Genomic DNA, 25,231 nt, shown 5'->3' with positions numbered 1-25,231 from the left:
GCCTTAGTGATAATGTATCTGGACTATATCAAGGACTTCAATAATGTTTTTCACCATGTTATTGTGTTTAAGGACTGGATCTAAAATAATTAAATGAATTAGAAACCAGTTGATTAGTTGTACTCAAAGACTGTTGTTTAACAGATTTTTGCCAAGCTGGAGAAATGTTATTTGGTAAACTAACACGAAAATGACTTGGAAATTTTAATTTTACTGGAAACTCTTGTGAATCAACAATATTATGTGGTCACTAAAAAACTAGTTTAATCTTAAGTTGCATTAATTACAGGTATAGTATGTAGAATTAGTATGCTTACCACTGGTCAGATGACATTTGGAGTTCTGTGATCAAGTCTGAGAACTCTTTTAGGCTAGGAGGATGGAACATGAGGGGGTTCAGAGGAGAACTGATCAATATAGGGCGTGGATTTGAAATTATGTCACAGGAAGGAGAAAAGTTGAAGAAACTAGAATTAGAACATCATTCTGCAAGAGGTTCTAGACTTGTTCTGAATTCATGGTTTTCAGCTGGAACAATTTTGTTCCCCCAGGGGCCATATAAAAGTGTCTGGAGACGTTTTTGGTTGTTACACCTGAGGGTGTGATGCTACTGGTACCTGCTGCATAGAGGCCAGGATGCTTGCAACATCTCACAATGTGCAGGAGAGCCCCCGTAAGAAAGAATGATTCAGCCCCGAATGTCAGTAGTGCTGAGGTTGAGAAACCCCTTTCTCAATCTAAACTGGTTTAGCTGTGACCCCTAGTAAGAAAAAAATTTTATTTTGCCTTGCAGCCCAGGAATAACTGAATTTAAAATTTTGTGAGACAGTATTTGTCCTGTTTTCTTACCCCAGAGTGCATTGTACCTGGTAGAAATCATCTGCCCTGATCCGTTTCATGTATAAATAGAAAAAAAATGATGATCGAGAAGCCATGGTTTGAATATAGGTCTAAATGATACAGTGGATGAAACTAAGCCCAGTTTATCAAGCTGTGTGAGGAAGATTTTGCTTTAAATAAAAGACGGGACTTTCTAGCTAACTAGCTATACCAAGAAAGAGTATATTGCTTGGCCAGATAGTTCCCTGTCTCTAGATTTTTTTCAGGGGGTTCTTAAGGTGAAGTCTATGAGTATGATTCATGGGAACTTTGAACTTGGATGAGAGGAGGATTGCATTTGTATTTCCAATAAATAGGGCTTTATTAACCTCTGATGATAATGTAGCATTTTCTTCACTCATGAGTTTATTATACTCATTACTTCAAAATCCGAGCTGTATGAACCTGAACCAACTGTAGATCTTATGTAATATGTTAATAAAGAAGCACTTATATTACCGCATTATAGGTTTTACAGATATTTTAGTTATGTTTTAATGTAGTTCTTTGAGAACCAACTCATAGCCTTCACTAGATGTCCAAACAGTGGGTGGCAAAATCAGTTATACCCCTAGACTAGATAGTTGGCTTCGGGGTTCTGTGTTATGTACATGTGTACAAATGTAGTATTTAAAGATTTCGATTGAGTTATAAACGTAATCTTTAATCACAGATGTGATCATTGCTTTTTTTGTCATGTGGGTTTAAAATGTTTTTAATTGATTATCTTTCAAATTCCCAGTGTATATCTGTGCGGGTTGTTATTTAAAAATAAACAGTTAAGAATTTTTAAAAGTACTGTAGGGAAAACTTTTGACTTTTTGATCCCCCCTCCATAATGCTGACTAAGAGTTTGAGCAGATTTCTAATTCCAGTGAAGTCTAGCAGCAGAGCACTGATTTCACTTGCTTTGAAAGTTGGCAGGGTTATGGCTTACAAATGTGTAGCTGCTGTGAGCAGATGATTGTTAAGTAGATAATGTTGGCAGTTGTAACTGGGGCAATTTTAAAAGTATGTTGGCTTGTTGGTTTTCACAGCAGGCTGTGTTTTCTGGCAGATAATTTTGTTTTATTTATAACATTTAGGTGTTTGGGTACTGGATGGAGTTTTGTTAGAGTTCATAAAAAGGGAGATCTGTGCAATCGTGTGCTTTCTCTTTGTTTTGTTAGTTTTTTTAAGTCCAGAAATATTTTTTCTTTGCTTGGAAGATGACCTTTTCCCACTTCCAGTGAACTTGGTCTTTCTCAGATTTGATGAATAAGCGTTAAGATGTACTTCTAGTACAGTGGTTGGTTCACATTACACAGTTGTGCATTGCTGTGTGTTAAGCTTATGCCTTTATTTTCAGACAAAAATATAATGAAGTCATTTGATTTTAAAGACCAAATGCACACATGAAGGTATAAATTCTTTTTCTAGAGTTGGATTGTGTTTGCTAAGTTGTTCTCAGTTGCTTGCATGCCAGTTTACATTGCCAGCAACAGAATAATAGTGCCCTGTGGAAGTCCATACTTTACTGTTCTCATTTTATAGATGAGCAAACCAAGGTTAAAGACAAAGCAAATTGATTGAATTTTTAGAGAAAATTATTTTGTGGTTGGGAAGGTCAGAAAATTCTAAGGTAATGGAATTAGTGCTAATAGAAAACTGGGTTTCTAGGAGCTTTATAGGAATGAGGAGTGGGAGGAAAGGGCTAGGAAGGAGGTTTCTTGGGAATGAATACAGTGGAAAGAATGTTAGATTAGCCTGGTGAAGAAATTTTATGGCCGTTCTTCTTGTTGTTGTTGTTTTTTTCTTTTTCAAATGCTTCCAGGTGTATTATTTGTCTTGTAAAAATTTTAGGTAATGAAATGCATTTCATTTCAGTGTTCTTGAAGTATTAGTATTTAAAAATAGTGTTCATAGAAAATATTTCAAAAGCCCATATTCAAGTATTTCTTCTATCCTCTACCTAAAGCTGTTAACACCTTTATGTTAAGTAGGTCAAATGGCTATTGCCATCAGGTTGTTTTGTGTACTAGCAACTGGTGTGTGTTGAAGGCACAGCCGTATTTTTTTTAACCTTTGTACATATTTTGTAGACACCAGCATAACAAATAAATTTGTTGTGTGCATGTGTAATAAAGTGGACAGACCGTCAGTTTCCTCCATGGGGAGTAGGAATTGGTGATCTGTTTGAAGTTAGCATTGTTTTGCTACAGGCTAGGATACGGGTTTCATGTAAGTGCTAAACATAGAAGAAAAGTACATTGTGCATGGTTGACCTATTTAAGTTTTAGAATGAATGATTCTGATTAGCTTTATCAAAAGGAGGTTTAGGGTTGTCCTGGTGAATTTCTACTGGCTTGGAGAATACAGCCAGTTGATTGTCAATTTTATTAACAAAATACTGATATTTAAAAGAAAATTTCCATCTTTGTTTCTTGTATTGACTCTAGTAATTTCACTATGCAGCTTGGTTTTTTTTTTTTTGTTTGTTTGTTTGTTTGTTTGTTAAGTTTTGGATCATTGTATTCTTTTGATAAGCATGAAAATAATTTTGTTTTGGAGTTGACCTAAAGCAGTTTTTCTGTTTCAGTAATCATTGGTGATAATATTTCTCAGGGAAAAGTTTATATCAAGGTAAATATTTACCAAAGAAACTTGCTTTCCTGGCAGGAGAAATAACCATTAAGGAAAGGAAACATGATTATTATATTTTTTCCTTCCCTTTGAATTAAATTATTGAAACATATTGAGATGAGCATTGTACACTGACTGTAATGATAAAGTGATCATAGGCAGTTATTATCTTACCTATTCTAGATAGAAACTTCTTTCTGAAAACATGCTGCTTTTGAAGTAAGCTCTTCATTTAGGTATTGAGTACCTATAGCAGTGTTTTTTTTTTTGTTTTTTTTTTTTAAGAAAACTTTGTAAGATTATAACTAGGATGGCTGCAACATATTAGATTGTTAATTCTGCCCTTAAGACTTTATGGCTGTTTATTATAAATTTAAATTTCACATTCCAGAGTTCTTATCAATTGAGAACAGACAACCACAGCTGGCAGAATTAAATCTTGTTATTGGGCATCTTGGCTCACATTTGTTTTTAGGGTTATATGCAGAGGATTGTATTGGATCCTGAGGGAGGACCTTGAATAATGAATAAAAGAGGTTTCCTTGTTCCAGAAAAAGCGATATTCTAGTGGGAGAGACTGTAAAGAAGAAAACTTCTGATTGTTGAGCACTTACCTGTGTGTCAGGTAGCATGAGTTGCTTTATATATTTTGTTTAATCCTCAAAACGAGCTTGTTGTTTTCATTTTATAAGTGTAGAGATTTGAGTTCACTTAGACTTTAACTCACTCAGGATATGGCTGTCATGTTGAAATGTGAACCTGTTAATGTCCTGTTGCAGCCCCCCAGATTTTTCCACTGCACTGTAGGACAGACAGATGTCTAGATGAAGTAGATGAGGTTGATTAGGCACTGTGTGGGGCGAGAGCCGCCTCGGAGTCCCTGTAGAGCAGTAAGCATACTTGTATTTGAATGCCAGGCCTAGTAGGTGATGGTCTCAAGTCACCAACAATTTCTTTCTCTCATTTAACCGTTGATTTGTTTCTTCTGGAACTTTTCTTGTACCTGTTGTAAGATCAAAGAAAAATAATTGGTGTCAAACTCCCAGCAGAGCATGGTGATGTAGGCAGGTCTGGGGCCAGTTAATGCTGGCTGTACCTCAGCCCTGCTGCTGGGCAAGCTAGGTGATGGTGGCCAGTGTACTTCTTTGGACCTCCCCTCCTCTCCTCAGCCCTCTCCACCTTTCTCCACCCCTCCTCTCCCCTTCCTTCATATCCAATTTTCAGGTTTAGGAACTTAATTTTATCCATTTGACTAGTTTTGATAAGATTCTGTGGAATTACTCTCACCTGCCAAACATGATTGGCAAAATAATTGAGCAGAATGTTAATCTGCTTATTAAGGGAATATTCTGGGAACAGATATTAATACATTCTTGTGTGATGTCAAACTAAATTAATAGTTATTTATTAACATGTAGTGCAAATGAAATATAATAAAATGTCGTTTTCATAGGCTTTATTTAGGCTTGGTAGAACCTGGGACATTGTTTCCAGGAATACTCTTTTCTATACACAGGAATGCTACTGCTTGATGAGGGTACCAGTATCTCCTTACTCCTTTGGGTTTCTTTTTTTCCCCTTTGATCTCTTAACATTTTATGTAAGGTAAGTAGCTGGGCCACATTGGTCATAAAGATTTTATGTTTGCAGTTTCCTTTTTTACAATGAAGGGCAGTAATTTATATGTAAGGAATTGTCATGAGGTTGACTAAGTGGACTCTCCTCTTTTCCCTGTTTGTCTTTATCAATTCATTCTAGATTCTTTTGTTTGTGTTGCTGATGTTAATGGGCATTCCCTCTCACCCTTGCCAGCCACAGATGATGCTTCTGTTTTTCTTTTGGTTCTTTAATATCTGGTAATTTGGAATTATTTGTTGACAATTCTCAGGGAAACTGGTGCTTTTATATTTCTTGTCATCCTTTAGTACATCTACCCTGTTTTATTCTGATCACAACTGATGTAAAACTATTTTGTTAGCAAAATGCTCGAGTGCTACAGAGATTAATTGCTATTTTGCTTTAACTTCTTGTGTAAGGGTGAGCCTTTGGAGAAGCCTGGGGGTAGTTTTGCCAGTGAATATTTTAGAGACTATTAGATTTAATATAAAGATGGTTTCAGGGTGGCAGTATGCAAGTATCGGAATCCTGGGTTAAAAATACGGCTCCCATGATAAAATCTTAAATTTATACGGCTAAATTTGTATGGGAATTTTTGTTTTCTAAAGTACTGTTTTAGGAGTCTGTGGAAGGGGGTAGCGGAAGATGCTTGAATGATTCCAAGAGTTATAGCCAGCAGATGTGGGGAGAACGAAGGTGAAGGGAAGCTGGGGAGGCAGTGCATAGGACGTGGTCAGCACAGTACCTGGCACAGAGCAGTGAGTGTGGGCTGTCATTAATATTAGCTAAGACTGACAGATTTATAGTTTAGGAGCATGTTTCACATGCATTTTTAGTTATAAAGTTTTTTTTCTCTTTCTTTTTTTTAGATGAAGTCTTGCTCTGTCACCCAGGCTGGAGTGCAGTGGTGTGATCCTGGCTCACTGCAACCTCCACCTCCTGGGTTCAAGCAATTCTCCTGTCTCAGCCTCCTGAGTAGCTGCGATTACAGGGGCCTGCTACCACGCCCAGCTAATTTTTGTATTTTTCATAGAGACAGGGTTTCACCATCTTGGTCAGGCTGGTCTCGAACTCCTGACCTCAGGTGATCCGCCCACCTCGGCCTCCCAAAGTGCTAGGATTACAGGCATGAGCCACCGTGCCCGGCAGTTATAAAGGTTTTAGGGTTGCCAGACTAAAATAGAGATGGAGACATTTAAAAGGATGTCAGCTTTGCTTTGTTACTTGACCCAGACCAGACTAAGAGGCTGTTGATATAATTTCTGAGAGATGAGCACGACTCTACTCATGAAGCTCCCATTTTGCCAACTCTTTAAGCTTTCTCAGGTCTCACACCCAAAACTGTGGCCCTCCTTTACTCCAGAATCTATGGGTAAGTGTCATTTTTGAACATACATGCTCATTTATTTAGTATTTTCTCCTGGTGTAGTGGGGAGCAAGACAGTCTGAGAAGCACAGTAAAGTTTCAGGGCTAGAAATGTGCCTTACTGTCTCATTTTTTGTTTTGATTTTCATAAATTTGTATAGTTGTTAACCCTATTCTAATACAGGTTAAGTGTCTCTAACTTGAAAACCTGAAGTATGACATGCTCCAAGATCTGAAATGTTTTGAGCGTCAACATGACTCTCAAAGGAGAAATGCCTATTGCAGGCATTTCAGATCTCGGATTCTCAGATCAGACTTGCTGAATTGTATGATGCAAATATTGCAAAATCTGCAAATACTCAAAATCCAAAATAGTTCTGGTGCCAAGCGTTTTGAATAAGGTGTTCTCAACCTGTATCCCATTTCTCCTATTTTTCTTCAAATAAATACTTCTTAGTTCATACTTACTAGTCAGAAAGAGGCTAGTGGGTTGGGGAAAAGTAAAGAAAGGCTTCATTCAGTGTGATGGGCTTTGAGGACTGCAGTGATGGTTTGACTTCTGAGAAAATGAAAGCCATCGTAAAATGTAAAACCAAGGAATGATGTGTTCTGACTTAGTTTGAACAGGACTTGGGTTGGATTCTGGGTGTATTTTGGTGGATCAGATGTGGAGGGTGAGAGAAAGAAGAACCAAGGATGACTTCATTTGAACAACTGAATCTTTAATCTTAAGACAGTAAAAGTGACCTAGTAGTTAGAAATATTCTTTGGAATTTTTGTTGGGAGTTGTGCTTTTTCTGTGTGCAAGGAAATAATGGGAAACGACATCCCACAGTTGTGAACGTCAGCCCGCATTGCAGTAGATGATACCTATGGAAGGGATACCTTTGGCTGAAATTCCAGTGTGGTTTTTCTCTAGAAATGAGGTTTTGAGACAAATCTAAAATGCATTCATTGATTGTAGGCAAGTAGTTCATTTAGAAAATGAGTTACAATTATTAGGTTGGTGCAAAAGTAATTATGCTTTTTGCCATTGAAAATAATGGCAAAACCCACAATTTTGCATCAACATAATATATTCTTAAAAAATTAAGAGTTTTCATTTATTCACATTAATGGTTGTGACCAACATTTCCCTCTTTTTAAAAGGAACTTTTTCATGTAGGCTTTTGACCCTTGGAGCTGGAAAGGGACCTCACGGGCAGTACAGGCATGGACTTTGGAGTCTGGTGGATCTGGGTCTTAACTCTGGATCTGCCACATACCAGCTCGAGCACTGAACTCAACTCTATGAATTTGCATGACTAGATCTTGAAATAGGGTTAAATAATAGTATCTGTTGAGCTGCATTCTTACAAATATTGTGTGTCATGGTGTGCCTACCACTTGCTAAGGACTCAGTAGATATTAGCTGTTGATAACATCATCTATTTGACAGCCATTATTTCATACATGAGATAGGTGAGGCAAAGAGAAATTGTAAGTAACTTGTCCAAAGTCAGAAATGAAACTTGAAGACTAAAAACGCATCTCTCTAAGTTAGTCTCAGATGTTTATGATAAAGAAGCATTTTTTTAAAAAGCAATGAACAGACTTTCTCATTTATTATTACAAAAAGTAAATCCTTTTGAGAGTGTTGTTTTCCAAAAATGTACCATTTTGTTTTCTTTTAGGATTTGGAGTTCCATGGAGTGATGAGATTTTATTTTCAAGATAAAGCTGCTGGAAACTTTGCAACAAAATGTATTCGGGTCTCTAGTACTGCCACCACTCAAGATGTAATCGAAACGCTCGCAGAGAAATTTCGACCTGATATGCGAATGCTGTCCTCTCCCAAGTATTCACTCTATGAAGTGCATGTCAGCGGAGGTCAGTGTATGCAGGAAGGGTTTGCTGGAGGCATGACCTGACCTGTGAAGAGACAGCTTGTCCAGGGCATTGTGGTCATGTCACAGGTTTACTGCTCATCTCCATCTTTCTTCTCTTTTGCTGAGTAGGAGAGTAGTTGGCAGGCTGAGAAAACTGTTTTATGTATGGGAATTGTTCTTATAAATCCCTGGCACATATATCTGTTGGAAGTTAGAATGAATATATTAATTTTGCATATGCTTATTTCTTCAAAGATAAGTAGCGTTACATTTATCCAGCATATCTGGGTGTCACATACAGTGTGTAGTATGCGACTGCTTTTTGAGAATGTTTTATATGACTCTTACGTAGATATTATATTACTATAATTGTAACAGTTAAATATATGGGTATGAGTCATCAATCTTGCTGTACTATTTTTGCCTTCTGAAGCAATATATTTTCATTATTCTTTGGGTATAATTTAGGGTATGTATCTTAAAGAAACCTCCTTATGTATTTAGTAATTTCTACTTGTGTTAACATTAGAAATTTCTGAAAATATCTTATATAGCGATATCAAATGACAACTAAAGACTGATTAAGAAATGTGGAAATTTGGGTGAGTGCCATGGGTTGTGTCTGTAATCCTGGCACTTGGGGAGGCTGAGATGGGAAGATTGCTTGAGGCAACATAGTGAGACCCGTCTGCACAAAAAAATTAAAAAATAAGTCAGCTGGGCATCATGGCACATGCCTATAGTCCCAGCTACATGGGAGGCTGAGGTAGGAGGATCACTTGAGTCCAGGAGTTTGAGACTTCAGTGAACTAGGATCGTGCCACTGTACTCCAGTCTAGGTGACAGAGTGACACCTTGTCTCTAAAAAAATTAATAAAATGAAAGTAGAAATTTTAAAATTTTCTCATTGGTGTTTTGGAAATGTTGAGTAACCTGTTTTAGTGAAATACAAATTATAGTTGGTGCAGCAAATAAATGATTTATGTATACCACAAACCTAATTTGAATACCTCTTTTAAGTTCCATCCACAGATCTTTTTTGAACATTTTTTTTACTTAAAAAATACTGCTTCATTTGTACATATGAAATTAGACTAAAGTGTTTGTAATTTGTGGGATTTTCAGGTGTGACTAAATCCTTTTTCCCTCCGTAGTATGTAAGTCAGGCCATTTTTTTGTTATTGTTGTTTGTTCAGTTTTTTTCTTAAGGTTATGAGGATATTACCTTCCTCATTAATGCCAAAACTAAATTTGACAATAGTGGGTGTTCCCAATTTTGGATGATTTTTCTGAAACTGAGTTTTTCCTTTACCTTAGAATCTTTGTAAATAGGTTACAAAGAGTAAAATCTCTGTCACTTCCACTTTTTTTTCTTTTTAGTCTGTGCTGTTCTGTTAGTTGAATACTGTCAAATGTGAAGTCTTTGAATAATATGTAAGATTGGAGTTTGAGATCTAAAAATTGGATGATTTTGATTTTTTAAAGAAGAGGGCGAAAACACAAAGATGGTTAAAGAAGAAGGAAAATGGTGTCTTCTGCACTCCCTCAGGTACCCTTCCACACCTTTGGGCATAAAGTGCTGTTTTTTCACCAGTGCCTCAGGTATGAGAAAAGCCCTAGCCTGCAGGTTCTCAGTCTTCTCTGGGCTACAGAACCCTTAGCGTCTCAGTAGTTTTTTAATAATGGCACCACCAGGCCAAAGGAAATACCTGATAGTCCATTTCATTAAGTAGTTAGATTCAGGTAGGTTAGTAAGTGTTTAACAGTGAACAATTAGGTAGATTTTGAAAAATAGTACACATAAAATGATGGAAAACTAAAGCTTTCATTTTCTTCTTAATCACAGCTGCTGTCTGCTGGGACAGTTGTGCCTCTTGGGCCTTTCCGAGCTCCTCAGACCCTGGGAGCCCTCACTTCTTGTCCATGTTGATTTTCAGACAGTGCTGCTTGTTTATTACAGTGTTATGGAAAACCCAGCTTTGTATGTATGTGATGCCAACAGAAGAGATGCTGTGCAGTGTACTGTGGTCCTGGAGCCACGTGAACCAGTTCTTTTTTTTTTAAGATGGAGTCTCACTCTGTCGCCCGGGCTGGGGTGCAGTGGCACGATCTTGGCTCACTGCAAGCTCCGTCTCCTGGGTTCAGGCTGTTCTCCTGCCTCAGCCTCCGGAGGAGCTGGGACTACAGGCACCTGCCACCACGCCTGGCTAATTTTTTGTACTTTTAGTAGAGACAGGGTTTCACCATGTTAGCCAGGATGGTTTCGATCTCCTGACCTCATGAGCCACCGCGCTCCACCTACCCGAACCAGTTATTTTGGTGTCTGGCACATGCACCTTGTTTCTCTTGAATATTTAAATGCTCCTCAGTGCCCAGGGATCGCCTCAGCACGTTTGCCTAACGCAACCCTAGTGAGCTAAAGCCCAGCCCCAAGCCTTCAGCCACAGGGAAGCTCTGCATCTATTCTTTTTATATAGTACAAGTCTTTGTATGAATTCAATAGGAAACATAAAAAAGGATCATGCTACTTTAAAAACGTGTATGAAACCACTAAGGCAGAAGAGATCTTAAATGCATAAAGATATGGTAGGACCCAGTTCCCTCTTTACCTTCACTGCTTACCCACATGCGCTTTAGAATATCTCAGCCCTCTTCTTGCTTTACTTTTATGATTTATACATAATTGTTAATGTTAGTTCTCTAAAAGTTGCGCTCTGAAGGATTTTTGTCTAGTAAAAATTGTGCAACAAGAACAATTTGTTAATTTTGGTTTATGAAGGGAATTCAGACTTACTCTTCTATCCCTAATTTGTTACTCTGGTTTTCATTTCCAGTTGATAATTCCAGCCTCCTTTTAGCATATCCTGTGTATAATTACCTGGATAATCTTTGTCAACACTATTAGTGGTAGAACTATCAGTATCATCATTGTTGTCATCATTATGGTGTCATTTTTTATGGGGAGGGTGGTGTTAGTAAACTTGCGCATTTAAAACTTAAATTTTTGGCATAGCATTGAAAGTGCTTTTTCAAATTAATAGTTATCTTCCTCTGTGTGAGGCTGTAGTAAGACCCTTGTGCCCTCACCATGTTGTTCTGCCTATCTTTCTGACAGTTTTCTGGAACAACTTATCCTTTCCTTCAAGGGCTGACCTGGTCACATAGTCTCGGGGCATCGTTTCGTTGAATAACCTAACCAAAGTGATCTTTTGTTTGTACTGCCTCACCTAGTGTTTTTATTGTAATATATTATTACTAATACAGGAGAGTACTGTTTTCCAGAGATGCTTAGTATCTGTAAAAGGTCCCTTAAAAAAACACATTTAAAACTAGGATCAAAGCTGGATGTGGTAGCATGTACCTATAGTCACAGCTCTCAAGAGGCTGAGGTGGGAGGGCTACTTAAAATTGAGAGTTTGAGATCTGCCTGGGCTACATAGTGAGACCCTCATCTGGAATCAAATTTTATAGTAAATGATGACAACGTTTGGAGACCTTTGTTAGAAAAACAAAGTCTGTCTCATATTTATCACTTACTGCTTCAAATATGGACTAACTGAAAAAAACAAAGACTTCATCTTGGGCTGTCTTTCTTGACTTTCTGTGTGACTGTTGGGATGTAATTATGAAGAGCACTTTGAGTTTAGGACTTGAACCAGTATTTCTCAGAACGTCTTCCAGTCCTTGGAAAATCACATCTTTCTCTTGCAAGGAGTCTGTGTTATCTTCATCCTTATTAGTTGTCTCTTTAGTTAATAATTGGTCTGTCTGATCCTCATTTATCACTGGCCGAGTTTGTGCTTGATGGAGTTTTTACTATCACTTTAATCAGCATTGTGCAATCTTTTTTTTTGAGACAGGGTCTCACTTTGTCAGCCAGGGTGGAGTGCAGTGGTGCCATCACAGTTCACTGTGGCCTCAACCTCCTAGACTCAAGCGATTCTCCCACCTCAGCCCTCCGAGTAGCTGGGATTACAAGCACACAGCACCACACCCGGCTAATTTCTTCTTCTTTTCTTTTCTTTCTTTTTCTTTTTCTTTTTCTTTTTGGTGGAGATGGGGTCTCGCCATGTTGCCCAGGCTGGTCTCATACTCTTGAGCTCAATCGATCTACCCACCTTGGCCTCCCAAAGTGCCGGTATTCTAGGTGTGAGCCCAGCCAGCATCGTGCAGTCCTGTCCTTTTCTGCAAAGTATAGCAGTTTGCAGTTTGTGTGACAGGGCATTGTCACATGCCTTCTGACCTTGAGGTGATGTGACTGATAGGGTGCTGGGAAGTGGGCAGGGCTGGACAGCAGGGAGTGATGTTTGGATAGAGAGTCAGTGATTTTATTTTATGGTGAATTTTACTTTTCTTACTCAACCCTGAAAGTGCCGATTCTTGTGTTACTGACATTTAGGTTACAGAGCATTCCTGTGACATGTTTCTGAAAGAGGCATTTCTAAAAAATCTCAAATTCTGCCAAATTGTGTACTAAAAGATAGGGACTTTAAGATAAAGATTTGGGTAGGTCACTCAATACCTGTTTAAATTTGTAGCAGTGGCTCAAAGAATAGTTGAAGGTTTGAGCAGAGTGTATGGATTTCTCCAAGCGGCAAGGAGAATTCCCGGGGAGTGTAGCCTGACTTGTGTGTGGGGCTTGCAGCCTCAGATTTGTTGCCAGCTCCTGCTTCCTTAGTCTTCTCCACCCTGGGATGGGTGTCTTGGCCAGTAGGAGCAGGTCCATCCTTCAGCGCTGCCTTTCTTCCACAGCTTCCAGCGACTGTAGGCCTCTGTGAGGTGGTCAGTTTGTGTGAGGCTCTCACGGAGACCCTCTGGAGTACCATGTTGCTGATAAGTGTGCCTGGGAGGCTTGCTAATGAAAGAAATAATATACCAAATATAGTCCTTTATATAAGAAAAGTGATGGTAACTCTATGGCAGAAGGAGAGGTGAGTGTTGAAGTGGGCAGATTTTGGAGACGAGGATCAGATGCACAGAGATAGGAAGAATAGTGCAGTCATCACTTCCAAGACCAGTGGGGGCTGCTGCCATCGCTTCATGTAGGGTACAACATTAATATGATGAGAACAATCTCATGGAATCAGTGGAACTTTCTATCCTTATTTTCCAGTTGCATATGAGATCATTTAACTTACAGAAATAAGCTTTTAGCAAAAACCGTATATGCTTTTTTCTTATTTCATGTATATTTCTCTTATTTTCCCAGTTAGATCTAAATGAGGGAATTGCCTCTGTTCAGTGTCTGGCACTGGATATGTGATAAACATACAGTAGCAACAAAATATCGAATTAATTAAAACTAATGATTTTACATTTTGAACAATACATTTCAATCTGCAAGTAGGTACTTTGTCTATAAAATTAAATGTACTTCAGAATGCTTGTATTAGCTAGTTCCATGAAATAACCAACCATAGCTTATTCTTTTTTCCATTTCATGTTTTGAAGAAGAAAGAAGATTGGACATAGATGAGAAACCTCTAGTTGTACAATTGAATTGGAACAAAGATGACCGGGAAGGCAGATTTGTTCTTAAGAATGAGAATGACGCCATTCCTCCTAAGGTAGGAACCCTCAGTATTTTATGCCGGTCTTGGTCCAGGGCCACGTCTGACAGATAAACAGGAGACTGATGTTTTGTTACAGGAGTTCCTTCTCTTTTTTGCTTCTGTTTATAAAGCCTTTTACCCTCCTCACAGAAAATAATTTAAGAGAACCCTTTTTCTCCCTACTTTATCCTTTATCTCAACTAGTAATTCCAGATATTGTTTCTCACCTTTTCAAAGAATATTGATGTAAACTTGTTACCGCGAGATTTAATGATCAGGCGATCAGCTCCAGTTGGTTTTTTTTTTTTTCAAAAATATAAAATCAGAATTGTTCTAATAAGGATCAAAAGGGAAAATAACGCTTTTATATCTATTTGTGAACTTTTTGACGCAGCTTTGGCTCATTTAAAGCCTTTTCATTTTGTGCAGGGTTAGGAATTAGTAAACTTTCTTGAATGATGGAATAGAATGATTCTAAAACTTTCTAGGTGGTAGGATATCTGGAATTCTGTGCTTCTGTGTTTATTTTGTGCTAAATCAAGTGGCCTCTTATACAAGAATTCATTATGGACAAATGATAGCAAATGCAAAGGTGAAGAATATTTTTACAGAAAATCTTCCATTTAATTTCCCCCTCCCCCCAGCCCTGCCCTGCCCCCCAACAGATTGGGAAGACTGTCCTTAATCACTTTTAGCAGCATAAATTTTTCATTTTGTGTGATGTCACTTTCATGTTGAAGAGTCATGGAGATGTACAAAATGTATTCTTGACCTTATTTGTTACTGTGTTTAGTGACGTGTTATATTTTCAGCAAATCCAAAAAAAGTTAAGAATGCATGTCCATTGTTAATGCTATACGTGATTTATTTCATTTCTGCTCCACAATTTCAGCAGATGCTATTTCATTCTGTAGATTTTGCTATGGACCACAAACCCTCATTGACACGTATTGGAACTCCTAAGACCAGACCAGTGCAGTGCTCCAAGTATCTATGAATCAAATGGCAATGTTCACGTGATTTTCTTCCCTAACTTATAGAGCAGAAGGCAGTTTTCTTTCCCATCACAATAGCCATTCTTTTCCTTGTTTTTCATAGGTATTTTCTTAAGTATTCCATAAAAATCATGCATCTCTGTCATCTGCCAGCAGGCCATTGTTCAAGGTTAAAATACAAATTAAGAAGAAGCAAGCAAATAAATCAGATCTGGAAACGAAGTTAGAGATTTTTGTACAAACATAATACTTATAACTGTTTCATAAAAGCCAATTTATTATGGTTACTCTTAACATTTCCTTTAAAGTTAAAAACTGCTGTAGATGATTTGTCTATTCATTCTTTGTTTTTATAATTTTGTTAGGTTTCTTTTATTCGGGTTACTTCATGTAAATTACTTGGAGTTTTACTGAAAATCAGATTTCATCATTTCTACCCCAGTTTTCTGACTGGCTTTGATTTTTCTTAGTTTGCTTGCTTGTTAGTTTTAAAATGAGGTAAAATATAGATTCGGTGAAATGCACAGTTCTTGAATGTGCAGTTCAATTGATTTTGATAAATACACCCATGTAACTGTCAGCTGAATCAAGATAAAGACCATTCTCATTACTCCAGACCTTCTTCTGTTTCAGTAGCTTTGCTCACATGTTCGGCAGCATGTGAGATGAAGTTAGCTAAGCCGTAGGCAGTTTTATGTGATTCTGTGTAGTAGCCAATATGGTGATAATGTTACTTTCATCAGAAGGCTCAAAGTAATGGACCTGAAAAGCAGGAAAAAGAAGGGGTTATCCAGAACTTCAAGAGAACTCTGTCAAAGAAAGAAAAGAAGGAAAAAAAGAAGAGAGAAAAAGAGGCATTGCGACAGGCGTCTGATAAAGATGATAGACCTTTCCAAGGGGAGGACGTGTAAGTCAGTTTTGGAAATATTTCCGTGTCTTTGTGCTCCAAATCAGATGTTTTTATTGTACCAAAATTGTTACATTTTCAGATAAATTATGAAAAGGATGAGTATCAGTCAGGAAATGTATTTGGGTGTATACTCCCAGTTCTTCTGTGTGGAGGGAGGATAGAGGGGCTTACCTAAGCAGGGTTCATTGCTGGCAGTGCCTGTCTTGCTATGCTTGGGGAGAATCTCTGCACTCACAATCTTGCTGATCTTAAGTAAACTCTTGTTAACTTTTTTATTTTTCTTTTTCATCTTCAGCTGGGATTTTTCCTCATTTCTGTGGTTTTGGCCATGAGGCAGCAGTTGTCTCTTGTGTACCTCAGATACACTTAATGCCTAGTCAGAGGCTGACAAGGTGAAAAGCAGATTTTCCCTCTTAAGCTTCAGATCACCAGCTAGTTCTCTCCACTCCCACCTCCCATTTCTTATTTTGTCACACCAGTTCCATTATAGATGGTTACCTATTTAAGTGTTTGAGGATCTGACACAGAGCTGAGGGAATAAGTTAAATCATTGCATTTTCACTATAACAAAAAGAGACATTAGGAGAAACTAGACTTTCCCCTTAATGTGGAGTTTCTAGTTCCTGTTTTCACCCTCAGCAGTTTTTGGCTTTTTAGTTAGTGCATTTGGTTATCATATGCCTATTCTTAGGCAGCTTGCTGTTGCCTTGGTCTTGATTGCATGGTATTCTATACGTTACTTTTCTGTAAATCAAATAATGTATGTTATTTTTAGAAAGTCAGAATATATAGATTTGCCAAAAAGGGTAAAGAACTTAAAGAATTCACCTGTCATCACATGAACCCAAAGAGAATCATCATCTAGTTTGTTTGTTCTCTATAAATGTTTCTATTTCATAGGCTTGTCTAGAGAGGCTTTAAACAGAAATGTAACCACAGTTTCTTCAACTGGATTTTCACTTGATATTTTTCCCACTAAGATGTTTATATTTCACAAAAACATTTTTAAATGATTATACAGTATTATATAGTTCTTCCATAATTTATGTAACTAGTCCATTTTTGGTGTACTTATAGATTGTTTATAGTGGTTCTTTGTTTTGTTTTTAAATAAATGTTCCAGTGAATGTCCTTGTTCTACGATTTAGGGAATTCATCTGATTACTTTCTCAGGGTGCATTCTGGAACAATGGTTGGGTAACAGGGTTTGGATACTCTCATGTGTTCTGAACCCATCGGCAGACTGCCCCGTACTGTCATGGAGCCCAGGAGACTTCTCTTTTCTTTACACCTGCAACTCTTGGGTGTCACAGAACAGTCTATTATCTCTACAGTATATAATACCTTCCATAAATTGAATTTGTTATCATTAATAAGGCAACATCTTTCCACGTAGTTATTAACCATTTATATTCTTTTGTTGGAGTGGCCTGTCCAAGCCTTTTTCCCATTTTAAAATTGATTCTAAGTGTTCTGTATGTATTGAGGATCTTAACCATTTGTCAGTGAATAAGGTATACTTTACAGTGGAATTTGAGCCTATTTTGTGTTGTATCAAAGGGGGTTTAGATATGAATCTACTAGGCGTTGGTGCCTATGTAAACACTTGACTCTAGTATTACATAATAAGGCTCTATTAAATGCAGTTATGCAAGAGAAAAAAATGTACGAAGATACACTGCTCATACATGAAAAATACCAAAGGAGAATTTAAAACTTAGGCTAGGTTCATGCCTGTAGCCTCAGCTACTCAGGAGGCTAAGATGGGAGGATTGCTTGAGCCTGGGAGATTGAGGTTGCAGTGAGCAATGACTGTGCCACTGCACTCCAGCCTGGGCTACAGAGCAAGACCCTATCTCAAAATAAACCAAAATGTACCAAATGCTTCTACTTTATGACTTGCTCTATTTATCATCCTATTTATGGGGTGATACATTATTTGACTTAAAATAAGTTAAGTTGTTCAACTTGATTAAAAGCTTAACTATTTTTAATTAAATTATTTTTATGATTAAAAATTGTATCTTTGAAGTATATTTACCAAAATGTAGTTAAGTATGTCAGTTACCTAGTGTTGTTTTCAGCTTATTCTATACATTTGACTCCTTCACAGAAACTGTTGGAGCAATTTCCTTTTTGAAAATTTAACTTCAAGGAAGTTAATGTTTTTTAAATCCTTTAGGTGTTAAAAAAATCATTCCATTCAGTTAATTTGGGCTTTTCAAAATTTGCTGTAATTTTTTTTTTTTTTTTGAGATAGAGTTTTGCTCTTGTTGCCCAGGCTGGAATGCGATGGCGCGATCTTGGCTCACCGCAACCTCCACCTCTCGGGTTCAAGTGATTCTCCTGCCTCAGCCTCCCAAGTAACTGGGATTACAGGCATTTGCCACCACGCTTGGCTAATTTTGTTTTTTTAGTAGAGACGGGGTTTCTCCATGTTGGTCAGGCTGGTCTCAAACTCGACCTCGGGTGATCCACCCACATCAGCCTCCCGAAGTGTTGGGATTACGGGAGTGAGCCATCACGCCCAGCCTAAATTTGCTATAATGTTAAGACAGATTTTTGCAAAATTAAAGTATATTCAGTCCTATATTTCTTTCTTGTGGTTGGAAGGTCATGGTATAATATTGGTCTGTTTTAGAGTAACACGGGTGGAAGTCACTGAAATGTATAATCAATATATTTTTCTTTTAGCATTATTCATGAATAAACTCACTATTAATGTAAACTTTTAATGATAGATTTCTGTGTAGTTCAGTATATTCGTTTGTATTGAGAGAAACTATTCTTTATCATTAGTAATTAATATGTGGTAAATAGTACATAACAGATCTATTAGGGTACAGGTGTAGCCGAATAGCATCTGCCATTTTGATTTTTGTACGACTGCAATGTGTCTATTTCCAATAAGAAAACAGTGTTTAAAATATTGTTGGCATTTTTTTTCTTACAGTGAAAATTCTCGACTGGCTGCTGAGGTTTACAAAGACATGCCTGAAACCAGCTTTACTCGAACCATTTCTAATCCTGAGGTGGTTATGAAACGACGGAGGCAGCAAAAATTGGAAAAGAGAATGCAGGAATTTCGGAGCTCAGATGGGCGGCCTGATTCAGGTACAAACTTGGTATTTTTCTCTGTTCTACCTGTTACAAAGAGCATTGTTTAATTACACTCTTTATACGTGCATGAGACCTGCTTTAATTAAAGCACTGGGTGAAGTAGCCTTTTCCTAACAAATGTGTACCATATACTTCTGGTACAAAATCAGCCTACCCTATGTACAAGAGTTCTGTTCACATAGGGATATGTTTAGTTTCATACTTTCCCCCAGTACAGCTCTTAAAAAAAAAAAAAGCTAGAAAATTTTAAGTATATACAAAAAAAGAGAGAAAGATAAAATAAACTCCCGTGTACGGATCACCGAGGTTTCTTCTGTACTCCAAAGTACATTGCCTCCTTTTTCAAACTATTGTTGGGAAGCAAATCCCTAACTTATCATTCTTTCAACTATAAATATTTTGGTATATTTTCCTGAAGGATAAAGATTCCTTAAAAAGCAAAACAAAATATAACCATAGTATCATTATCAATATAAAATAATTGGTAATAATTCCGTAATAGTATCAAATAACTAGTCATTGTTTAAATAGTCCTGACTGCCTCAGATAATTCTTTTATTTGGGATGGGATCTAAATGAGACGTGATGCATTGAATGCGTGGCCACTTGCTTCTGTGTCCATTGCAGACACTGCTCAGGACTCTGTTTCTCCTGAGCGTATTTCAGCCTAGTGTCCAGAGAGCCACCATCTGGGGGGGCGTTGGCCCACCCTAGTGTTCATTCTTATTTTGACCCTTAGCACCCTGTAACTGAGTCCTAATTACACATTTCACAGGACTTGTGCCAGTGATTCAAAAAAGATCTCAGAGAGTACGGGACTTCTTGGTTCCATAAATATTTTAATAGATTATATTTGAGATGTGAATGATTCTTTGTTTATATGTATTTTGTCTTGTTCTGTCAAGAATTTGAAATAATTTCTAAATATATGCACCCAAAAAAACACAAGAAAATAAGGAGTCTGAAAGAAAATATAAAAAAGAAGAGTAGTAAAAAGTTTTAAAAGACAAGAGGAACGCTTAGCAATGGCTACATGTGCTAACCACATGCCAGACCTGAAGGCACTTTGTATACTGTAAGAATGAGTTTGATATTATTACTGAAATGAATTTCTGAATTTATTCTATGGTTCCCTTAAAGAATATTCCAGTATGGGCTAGAGGTAGTGAGTCATGGTAAACATAGCTAGCTTGGAGTGTCAATTTTTGTATCTAACTTTAAAAAATATTTGTTATAATGAAATATGCTTTGATGTGGTTAGAATGTAACATTTATATATATATATATATATTTTTACGATGAAATAGGAAGTTTTTGTATGTCACTTAGCTTATGTCCCCAGATTCCCCCATGTAGTTTGCACTGCCATTGGGGGTATTTTGATGGAAAAATTTGATACGCTTTGTTAATAAGCTGTTGATGAGTTTTAAGCTAGGGGTTTAGAAAGCTTTCATTGTAGCCTGAGCTTTATATCTGGAGAGATTACCGTGGAAGCAGATTGGAAGATGGATTTGAGAGAATTCTGATTAGAAGCAGGCATGCCCATTAAAATTATTGCTTTGCCCATATAAGGAATAAGGGGCCTCTGAGCTGTGTCATTGACAGCAGGACTATAAAGGGAGAAAGGTCTGAAGAAATATTTAAGAGGTAGAATTATCAGGAACTGGCAATAGACTGGATTTTACTGAGGAGGGGAGGCATTCAGGATGGCCCCTCTGCTTTTTATTGGAAAGATGCTGATGGACTGTAGAATGAAGAACGTTTGGGGGTGGAAGGTAGGTTTTGTTTATGTGTGTCACATGAAGTGCTGGTGGGATATGGGATATATTTTAGGCTAGTGTTTCAGTAGCACATGGTGATTAGGGTTTGGGAGTGATCAGTGTCGTTAGACAGTGTATAGGTGATTCAGAAACTTAAGGGAAAGCCACTGATAAGAGGAATCAGCAAAGAAAACAGGAAAAACTGCAAGGAATTAGGAGGAGAAATAGCAGAACATCTAAGTACAGCTTGTCTATTAAAGGGGTGATTGGGGGTAGAAGGAACATTTTTCTATATATAGACTCTGAGGAAACTCTTAACTAAATATTGATGACAAAAAATGACCCTTTATGGTTAATACTAAGGAAGCTAAAAGTATTAATGAAGTCTAAGGTTTTTATTTGTTAGTTTTAACAAATAACTTGCTCTGAAAAAATATATCCTTACAGCCTACTGCAGCTATCAGCTTAGCTATCAGGTTGATTCTTTAGTGTGGGCTGGAGACAAGGGCACCTGTGAATACCACTTCTCTAAGAGTGACAACTGTGTCTGTTATTTTTCTATCTTTTACCCCAAGGATTAGTTTCTCAAGTTCTGATAACAGAACCTATATGTCCTCCTTAATTTGGTTCTGTTAAACTCACCTCACAGGTGATCAGGCATCATAATTCATAACAAGCTTTGCCCCTGAACTTTGTATTTTTTAACACTTAGTTATATTTGCTTCATGATGGCTTCAAAATGTAGTTGACCCCAAAATGCCCTACATACCTCAGTTAATTCATTTGTGTCACAAATATTCTACTACCATTTATTGTTATGGTTTTTTTTCATTGATAAATTAACAAAATGGTAAGATAAGTTTTAGTTGATTCTTCCTCTTCTTGGGCTTTTTAGTGCGCAGTCTTAGGAGTAGCAGGGCACTGTGAAGTGCAGAAGCACATGGAGCTGGGGTCAGGGTACAGTTGGAACCACTGTGCACAAACCAAGAGCCACAGTTTCTTCATCTTCAAAACGGGACACTAACCAAAATCATATAGATGTTAACTGTAGTCTGCCTAATTGTTTACTCGTGGTTTTTTTGTGACTTTCTTGAGGCCTGTATTTGGATGTGAAGTGTAATTAAATAAGGAGTGTGCATTCTGGTGTCATGGAAAACACAGTTTAAATGGACTCCTCTCCTGTTGCTGATCTCCCTGTCTTCACCCAAAAGGCAGGATCCTCTTTGGAAAGCACAAATGACATTTTGCCTACCTCCTTAGACACATGCACGCAGACACACAGTCATACATGTGCACTCTCTCTTGCGCGTGCGCGCGCGCGCACACACACACACACACACACACACTCCTACATACAGAACTTAAACCCTTCCAGTGGCTCTCACTTTAACTGGAAGAATTCAAACTCATGATGTGATCATGGTCTGAGAAGTCCTGTAGGATCTGGTCTCAGCTGGTTTCTGACCTCATCTGCCCCTTTTCCCCTTGCTGTGTCCGTACTGGCCAGTGAACCCAACCAGACGTACCCCAACCCTGAGCCTTAGCAGCTGCTGGTCCTCTGCTGAGACAAAGCCCTTCCTTTAGATTTTCACATGGTTACTTCTGTCTTGTTGTTCAGGTCTGAGTTCAAATGTTTATTCTTCAGAGAGTTCTTGGCCAGTCACCCAAGCTTAGGATGCTCTTGGTCATGTTCTTTCTCACAACCTTTTATATTTCACAATGTATGTCACTATTTTAAAGGTATTTATTTGTTTTCTTGTTAGTCTTCTTCCTCTGCATCCTGCCTCCCAACCACAGAATGTAAGCTGTTGAGGCAGGAACATCATCTGACCTGCTTATTGCTGTTCCTCTGCCTTGGAACAGGGGAGCCCCGGGGCAGTGTGAGCGTGCACATGGTAAAGATGTGCTGCAACCTGTGATTCCCCTGGCCTGGCTTAGCAGGTCCATATTCTAATACTACTGTGGACTAGTTAGTTTCTTAAAAGACCAACATGATTTTACTGTGAGCTAAGTTATCAAAATGCAATTCGTGCCAGACTTGTTGAAAAAGAGAGTATGAAAAATATTCAGTAGCTGAAATAACTGCATTAGAATTAAAATGTAATAGAATCATGGAAATTAAGAATTTGCTTCAAGAAACCCACAGATTTTCTAACCTAGCTCTCTTAAATTACAGGTGAGAAAATTGAGAGTAAAAGAAGCTAGAGTGCATACCTAGGGGCACACTGTCTTAATGGGACTGTGGAGCCTATCTTAATTTCTTCCCTTAGTATCCTTTCATCTAGACTTCAGATTTCAGGGCATATTAATCTTGGACCATAGGTAGAAAGCAGATTATGACACCAAAAGTGACAATATTATGACATATACATGTAGATTTCCATTAAAAAGAAACACAAAAGAAAATGTCAGGATATCCAAATTGTTCTGCTGTAGTTGGTTTTCTTTTTTTCCCCTAAATAAGTTCACAGCTATAAAGGACATTGTAGTTTGTAGTGCCTGGAAGTAAAAATAGAACTTTGCTCTGTTGGCAAATCTCTCATGAAAAATATTTGGCCTCGAGCACCTGAGATCTCCTGGTTCCTACTTGACTTTTTAAAAATGAATTTATTGGGCCGGGCGCAGTGGCTCAAGCCTATAATCCCAGCACTTTGGGAGGCCGAGACGGGTGGATCACGAGGTCAGGAGATCGAGACCATTCTGGCTAATATGGTGAAACCCCGTCTCTACTAAAAATACAAAAAACTAGCCGGGTGAGTTAGCAGGCGCCTGTAATCCCAGCTACTCGGGAGGCTGAGGCAGGAGAATGGCGTAAACCCGGGAGGCGGAGCTTGCAGTGAGCTGAGATCCGGCCACTGGACTCCAGCCTGGGCGACAGAGCGAGACTCCGTCTCAAAAAAAAAAAAAAAAAAAAAAAAAAAGAATTTATTTAGTGGGTTAATATTTAACTTTATCTGCGTTTTTAGTTTGTTTCAGATTGATGATCAGGAAGTAGGAAAATGGGAGAAATAGGTATATAATAATATATAGGTAAGGAAATGGGAAAGCAGTTGAATAAAGAGCAGCACCATTGAGAAATTCTAGAGTTCCTTTTCTTTCCTCACTATAGTGGAAATCAGTTCATTGTTATAAAAACTCCTTTGGCTTGAAGAGAGAAGATGAAAATGATCTTTGTCATACTGGATTGTTCATGGTTTCTAAATGTCACTAGATCAACTAGTTACTGCTATTATATGTTATCTAACAGGAAATGAAAAAAATCGTTATTAGGCAGATTGTCTTTGTACTCATTATAGCTAGAATGCAGGTACCTTTTTCTCAAGTGACTGTAAATGTTAGCTACCTCTGTTATTGGCATAAAGTAAGTTGTACTCAAAGATGTCAAAATGTTTTTTCAGGTGGAACATTGAGAATTTATGCAGATAGTTTAAAACCAAATATTCCCTACAAGACAATCCTGCTGTCTACTACAGATCCTGCAGACTTTGCTGTGGCTGAAGCTTTAGAGAAGTATGGTCTGGAAAAAGAAAACCCTAAGGATTACTGCATCGCCCGGGTAAGGAACTTGATCAAATCAGTAGCTCTTTCTACTTTGCATTTAAGTGGAAGATTTTCTTTAAATCAAATTAAACCTAGATTTTCACCCCACCTTGTCGTTTAGAATCTGATAAATTACAAATCATGTGCTAAATGTATATTTTTAAAAAGCAATCTCCCTTCCATTACAAAAGTAATATATGTTTCTATTATAAGAAAAATATTAAAAGGCAAATTAAAGAAAATAAAAATTACCCCAAAAGCAACTGACCACATATATGTGTGGTTCTAATTCTTGTCTCTTTTCTATTCCATTGATATATATGTCTATCTTTTTACCAACACCAAGCTGCTTTAATTACTGTAGATTTATTATAAGTGTTAAAATTGTGTGTGCCAGTTTTGTTCATTATTTTAAAAAATCGCTTTGTTTTTTCTCGGTTGTTTGTGTTTCTTTATAAATTTTAGAATCAGCTTGTCAATGTCTACCCAGAACCTTCTGGGATTGTGATTGGGTTTACTTTACCTCTGTAGATGAACTTTGAGAGACTTCTCATCCTAGTAATACTTAGTCTTCCAATTTGTGAGCAGAGTGTATCTCTTTATTTACTTAGTGGTTTAAATTCTCTCAGCAGTGTTTCATGGTATTCAGTGTGGAGGTCTTGTGCCTCTCTTGTTAGCTACAGGTAGAATTAAATAAAAGGGCTTGTTGTTTGAGTTTTATAACTTTTATCTTCTTGCTGAGAAGCTAAGAAGTTACATTGAGTTGGAAAAACTAGTGATTTGTAACTTAGGAATATAGCCCAACTTTTAGCGGACAGTAGATGGGAAATCATGTTTTTCTCAACATTAAAATGACAATAAAGGAATACAAATTTGTTCAATTGCACAGGAACAAAGAGAATGAGAGAAGAGATGACGAGATTAGAGTAGTCTGTGGAATTTTGCAGATGTAAATGAGAGGTCTCTAACTTGCCAGAGCAGAGAAATCTTGCTGGGAGGACA

The 25,231-nt window shown here is 37.6% G+C and overlaps 1 protein-coding gene across 15 annotated transcripts in view; it reads left to right on the top strand.

Annotated features, from left to right (window-relative positions):
- The window catches only part of AFDN (afadin, adherens junction formation factor), a 141,962-nt gene that overhangs the window by 30,376 nt on the left and 86,355 nt on the right, over positions 1 to 25,231 (top strand). For 7 of the 15 annotated variants that reach the window (XM_073022271.1, XM_008007833.3, XM_073022275.1 and 4 more), the window contains exons 2-6: positions 8,158 to 8,353; positions 13,804 to 13,919; positions 15,643 to 15,806; positions 18,763 to 18,923; positions 24,088 to 24,245. In XM_073022271.1, coding sequence (XP_072878372.1) covers positions 8,158 to 8,353; positions 13,804 to 13,919; positions 15,643 to 15,806; positions 18,763 to 18,923; positions 24,088 to 24,245 — 795 coding nt within the window. The remainder of the gene's footprint in view (positions 1 to 8,157; positions 8,354 to 13,803; positions 13,920 to 15,642; positions 15,807 to 18,762; positions 18,924 to 24,087; positions 24,246 to 25,231) is intronic. The other 8 variants (XM_008007846.3, XM_073022272.1, XM_073022269.1 and 5 more) reach the window with 3 other exon arrangements.

Source organism: Chlorocebus sabaeus, chromosome 13 (genome assembly GCF_047675955.1).
Source record: "Chlorocebus sabaeus isolate Y175 chromosome 13, mChlSab1.0.hap1, whole genome shotgun sequence".
NCBI classification, from domain to species: domain Eukaryota; kingdom Metazoa; phylum Chordata; class Mammalia; order Primates; family Cercopithecidae; genus Chlorocebus; species Chlorocebus sabaeus.
The sequence above is the reverse complement of the archived record's forward strand: the minus strand, read 5'-3'. Positions and strand labels throughout refer to the sequence as shown.